Source organism: Trachymyrmex septentrionalis, unplaced genomic scaffold (assembly GCF_001594115.1).
Source record: "Trachymyrmex septentrionalis isolate Tsep2-gDNA-1 unplaced genomic scaffold, Tsep1.0 scaffold19, whole genome shotgun sequence".
NCBI classification, from domain to species: Eukaryota; Metazoa; Arthropoda; class Insecta; order Hymenoptera; family Formicidae; genus Trachymyrmex; species Trachymyrmex septentrionalis.
In genome coordinates, this window is record NW_017305071.1 from 500,306 (window position 1) to 505,787 (window position 5,482).

General features: G+C 35.6%; 1 protein-coding gene across 1 annotated transcript in view; it reads right to left on the reverse strand.

The window, feature by feature from the left end:
- LOC108746875 (active breakpoint cluster region-related protein) overlaps nt 1–5,482 on the reverse strand; it is an 11,005-nt gene that overhangs the window by 1,539 nt on the left and 3,984 nt on the right. Inside the window, exons 7-13 of the mRNA XM_018483934.1 lie at nt 5,097–5,216; nt 4,737–4,981; nt 4,240–4,504; nt 3,811–4,093; nt 3,344–3,614; nt 2,911–3,082; nt 2,259–2,817 (exon numbers count right to left, since the gene is read on the reverse strand). Coding sequence (XP_018339436.1) covers nt 2,395–2,817; nt 2,911–3,082; nt 3,344–3,614; nt 3,811–4,093; nt 4,240–4,504; nt 4,737–4,981; nt 5,097–5,216 — 1,779 coding nt within the window. The 3' untranslated portion in view covers nt 2,259–2,394. The remainder of the gene's footprint in view (nt 1–2,258; nt 2,818–2,910; nt 3,083–3,343; nt 3,615–3,810; nt 4,094–4,239; nt 4,505–4,736; nt 4,982–5,096; nt 5,217–5,482) is intronic.

A 5,482-nucleotide genomic window follows, 5' to 3' on the forward strand; every position in this document is an offset into this window, starting at 1 on the left:
GATGTAAAATAATAATATTAATAATAACACAAATAATAATCGATGAAACGTTTTTACACTTCGTATCAATGTACAAAAAAAGGCGAACGTTCCTTAAGAAACGACGATATCAAAATTAATCTTAGTCTATGCGGTATTTCTTTTTACGGTATAATACATACACGGGGCAAAGGGGGGATAATACACGCATACAAACAAACAAGCACAAACACGCACGCGGTTGCCTTCATACGCACGAGATACAATAGTTGCCTTTGATCGAGCCTAAACAATTTAATACTTCTTACATGTCTTCGTTTTTATCAAACACTCTCTCATCAGACTTGGTTCTTTTCTATATTTTCTTTCACTTTTATATAATTTGCAAACTTTGTAGACGGCCTGGCATAATACGTAAGACACTCTATACCGAGTTCCGTCATTGTATCGCCAAACTCGCGTGTTTGTGTTTTGTCTCTCGTTAACTATAATATATTTCTTCTATTACATATAGAGCGTTCCAAAAACATTAATTGGCAGTATTTTGTAAAAAATAAGAAAGAAAAAGTTCCAAGATATATAAATCTTCTTCTCACAAATATTCTCTTCGAAAAGCTTAATTCTGAAAATTAAGAAAAAACATTTTTTAATTCATTAATTTAAATTCCTTTTCTGCATTTTTCATTTTTTTGATAAAAAAAATTATATTTTTTTCATAAATTACAATTTTCGGGACACTCTATACACGTGGAAACGTAGCTTTCTCTTTGGCGTCTATTAAGCTGCATTTAGACGATAATATAAAAAGAGGAATTCATGTTAATCAAAATTACTGTCGAAAAATACCATTTTAACGGGATAAGGAGGGCTTTTTTTGCAGTCGTATGTCTTTTTGAGCCAAAACTCTAAGCTTCCTTGCACGAAGATTCGATCTATTGGATTCAATTCTTCGTAGAGAACTCGAGCAAATGGAATGGACGATTATTACATTAAATATGTATAACAAATTTTGCACATTATGAGGAACATCGTTCCCTAAAAAATTCCGCAGAATCTCCAAGAAAAAAACAAATCCTCTCTCTTCCTCTTTCTCTCCTTTTTCATCTTTCTCATTCTGCTAAATGTTTTGCGAAATGTATGCTATTGTATGAGTACACAAGAATATGGTATCCATATTAGGGCGACAGGTTGCTTCCTGCAACGGATATACAAAAGGGCTCGTATAAAAAGATTTAGATTCTCTGTTAGGAACACACGTCACGTGAAAAAGTACTTATTTTCTAGAGCACTGATGCGTCAAATTGCATATCCAGTACACAAATTTCAGGCTTAAAAACTTTAATCTCAGACTTTATACAAAATTTATTATTTTTAGATTTCTCCTTTAAAAAACTCTCACTCTTTAACGATTTTCTCTCTTCTTTTCTTTACAAATTTTCAGAATACTTTTAATATACAAATGTAATATAACATTTTTACCAATTTGCTTTGACTTATCTAATCCTCTCTTTGGCCAATTTCTCACCTGAAATTTCTGCACCATCACGCTCGTCTTCATCTCAAAAATCTCATCTCAGGAAAGATCATCAATTTGATTGCGAGCGAGCGCAACATTGTCACGCTCAGACAATATGAAGTAGAAAATATATTATGAACCTCAAAAGTAAAAAGATATATATGTATATATATATATATTATTGTTAATATTACGCTTTATATACGTTCTATAAGAGCAGCTCGGCTACATTACTTTGCACGCGTATGGAGTATAGGAGTTTCATCCTCGTATGGAGGGTTTCATCAAAGCCACTCTATTTGCTTTAATACGTTTCCTCTACCTCAGAATCACGAATAAAGATACGTCATGCTAACGTCTATAAAAAAGATCAACAATGCGAATAGATTATTGTGCTAGTACAATACAAAAGACATCTGACAGGTGTTTGAAGGACGGAAAGTGATTATTTTAATTTAATCAAGTATATTAACAAAAAAATAATAATAATAATTCAGTCATTTTGTTGAAATTTGTTAAAAAAAATCTTATAATACATTAATTATTTAATACAAATGAAGTTTTAACGCAAATGAAAAATATTTAACTTTTATGTAGAACATTATAAACCCTTATTTGACAATATAATTATTCGTTACGTACAATATATATAAATGCTATATAGCATGAACCATAATATATTACAGCATTTATATATATTACACAATAAAAGCAAAAACGTTTAAATTCAATAAATTGATTGTAAGATTAAGTATAACAATACCGATGAGTTATCGGGCTGTTCTTCAGACACCATCATACATCGTTTTTTCGGTGTTTGCTTCATCAGGAAGAAAGTGATCGCGTTATCGTTTTCAAATCAAACAGCAACTTTAATCGCGTTTAGGGGACTTTGTCGACTAGAGAGATTGATTGTTCTGTTGTTGCATGTGTAACTGCAAGAAGCAGTAGAGAATGCCAGCTTGTGCCATCACGTCGACGGTACCGGCAGCGAGAGGATCGCGGCTTTTAGCGTCGCTGCGTGAGTTACTGGTGCCAGGACGCAGTAATGTGGGCCCGAACACTGTAGCCAGATTGTGCAGTGACATTTTGTTCTGTGTCTCGTGCTTATTCACACGTGCCAAGTGTGCCAACAAGAAGTCGATCACCGCTTTATTAACGGCAGGTAAGCCCTCATAAACGCGACGCAGAGCGGCACCCCGTGACAAATCGCCCGTTTGAAAGGCCTCCAGGAATGCCGGATAAAGGGCATCGGTAAACAGCGCCTCCGGCATTTCACGCAGATACAGTTTTAATACTCCTGTTACCGAATGTACGTCCACCTAGATACACATTCGCATACAAAAATATCAACAATAAGAGACCATTCTGTTGCCTAACTACGAATATGAAAAATACAAGAAATACAAATATACCTCTTTAAGTAGCTGCTCTGCTTCGTACGAATTACTTTCGAATGACTTGCGTAGCCTTGCCACATCGGACGCCGAGCCAGAAACACGATACAAACCTACCTCGCCAACACCGCGTCTTTCCACTTCTCGCACGCATGCCGTTATTATGAAAGGCACATCGCGTTTCTCTCGCCTATAAAATTGCGAGAGTATAATAATTATTAACAAGTCTAATTAAAAAATACATCTTGAAATTTATTTCATAAATAAATTGAGAGATTCAGAGAAACTTTTTACTTAAAAAGAAATAAGAGATTTTCTATTTATTTCAATTACGGATTTTTTATTATTTGAATATTTAGTCAATTTCTCCTAACCAAAAATTCAATGAGAAAGAAAAAAGATCAATCGACTTTTTAATTTTCTCTTTCGACTTGAATGAAATCGCACGTACTTGCAAACTTGTTGGATTTTGGCGCCAAATAAGCCCTGTGGCTTGGCCGATGGCACTCGCCTCAGAGTGACCTCGCTGGGAACGAAACGTAATGCTACGTCCAATGTCGCAGGTCCCAAGTTTAGCGACCTCTCCACCTGATCAGATTGGAGCCAAGATCTACTCAACCGCTGAATGCACTTGCCTCGCAATACCGAGCGTGTACCGCATTCCTCGTACAATAAAATCCTAACGTTCTGGCTTCCCTCCAACTCTACTACAAAAGTCTCGCCTGTGTGAAAGAAAGGTAATTTTAATTTAATTAAAGTAAAAAAATTTGATTAAAATAGAAAACTTTAATATATGATCAAAATATTAAAAAATTTAATTTTAAGCACAATTTTATTTATGTTTAATAAGATATAAATTGGTATCAAATAGATATTATACATTAATATCAAGAATTTATAAAACAGAAGATTTCTCACCCCAAATCGGAGCTTGACCTCTGGCGATGCGACTTCGCGCTCTTTTGAAGTAGTGTCCATAACTATCAACTTCTACAATGATATAGAGATCACCTATTCTGTCCAAGCCTGGTGGAGTCAAACCGAGCAGGGTCAAATGAAGATCGCCCAGCAGCAAACTCTCATCGCGTCCTGATCTCAACAAATAGCTACCCATATCAGTCTGCAAATACGTTCGACAGGCAGTGACCCAAGCTTGCAGTTCATACATCGACAATGGCAGCTGCCCTGGAGGTTGTCCACCCTATAAAGTATCAGTAATATAAATTTTTCAATCAAATACAATTCAATAGCATAGCAAACTGTAATATATATTTGTAATATAGGAAATATATTGATTAATCATATCTTTAATTGGTTGACTAATCTTAATGAGAGATATTAAATGACCTGTTGTAATGCCTCCACCGCCTCCACCCATTGAGAACGCTCAAACTCGCTGGACAGGAAGAAAGTGTATGAATTTTGTACTCGATTCTGCTGACTTTTGTGCGCCACGCGCAAGACTAAGTTCGGCGAAGCTAATACTAGCTGAGCTTCAAGTTCGGCGAGTTTTTTGCGATTTTTCTCCGAACCTCTGCCGCCCAGTCGGATTCGTTTCTCATCGTTTCGTTCTTCCCATAGAATTTGATCGCGTACTGTACATGCTTGCGATCTATTAAAATAATTTTAAAATTATTTATAATAAAATTAAATGTTTTTTTTATTACTATAACTTATTATATTGCTACTTATTTTGGTGACTAACGATTATCTATTATAATAACCGGTTTATTTTATAATGTATATTTTAAAATTGACATTGATGATTAATGTGATAGCATATTTTTTATAATACAATTGATAAAGCACTACTCATCATTAGTGATAGATAACACGGTACTTACCTTAAAGCTACCACATTAGCGGGGCTAGCTTCGCGTGGCTCTATGCCATCTTCCGTAACAGCAGCTTCTGCTACTGGCACGTACCACTTCAATTCGAACGTGAATTTATCTCTGCCAGAGGCTTTGTACTTCGCACAGGCGATCACGTCGTTAAAAAGAAAGAGGTGTCTCAACTTCCTGTGACCGTCTGAAAGCTCGACTACAAATGAATTTTTTACCAATCTTCGTTGAGCTCTATCGTGACTCTGTATAAGTAAAAAAAAACATCATATAGTATACATTACATACAGTACAAATTACAGTTACATAATGTTGTACAAAATACAAAATAATGTGTAGGATAATTTACACGAATCGTACCGGAAACATGGACTTCGTCTGAATGATATTAAACTCATCTAGAAAGTTTCTGGTCATAGCAAGAGCTTCTGACAGAGGTGCATGATCTGCATGGTTGACTGGTGTATGTTTGAGAAGATCCTGAACAAAAAAATTATCGCTATGAAATTCAAGATAAGATAAAAAGATTATAACGTAATGAAGTGTACTTCAAACACACACACACACACACACACACGCGCGCGCGCGCGCGCGCGCGCGCACACACACACACACACACACACACAGAGAGAGAGAGAGAGAGAGAGAGAGAGAGAGAGAGAGAGAGAGAGAGAGAGAGATCTGAAATTCGTAGTAGTTTATCACGATTTTATCGATTTAAAATCATATAGTCTATTGTATATATT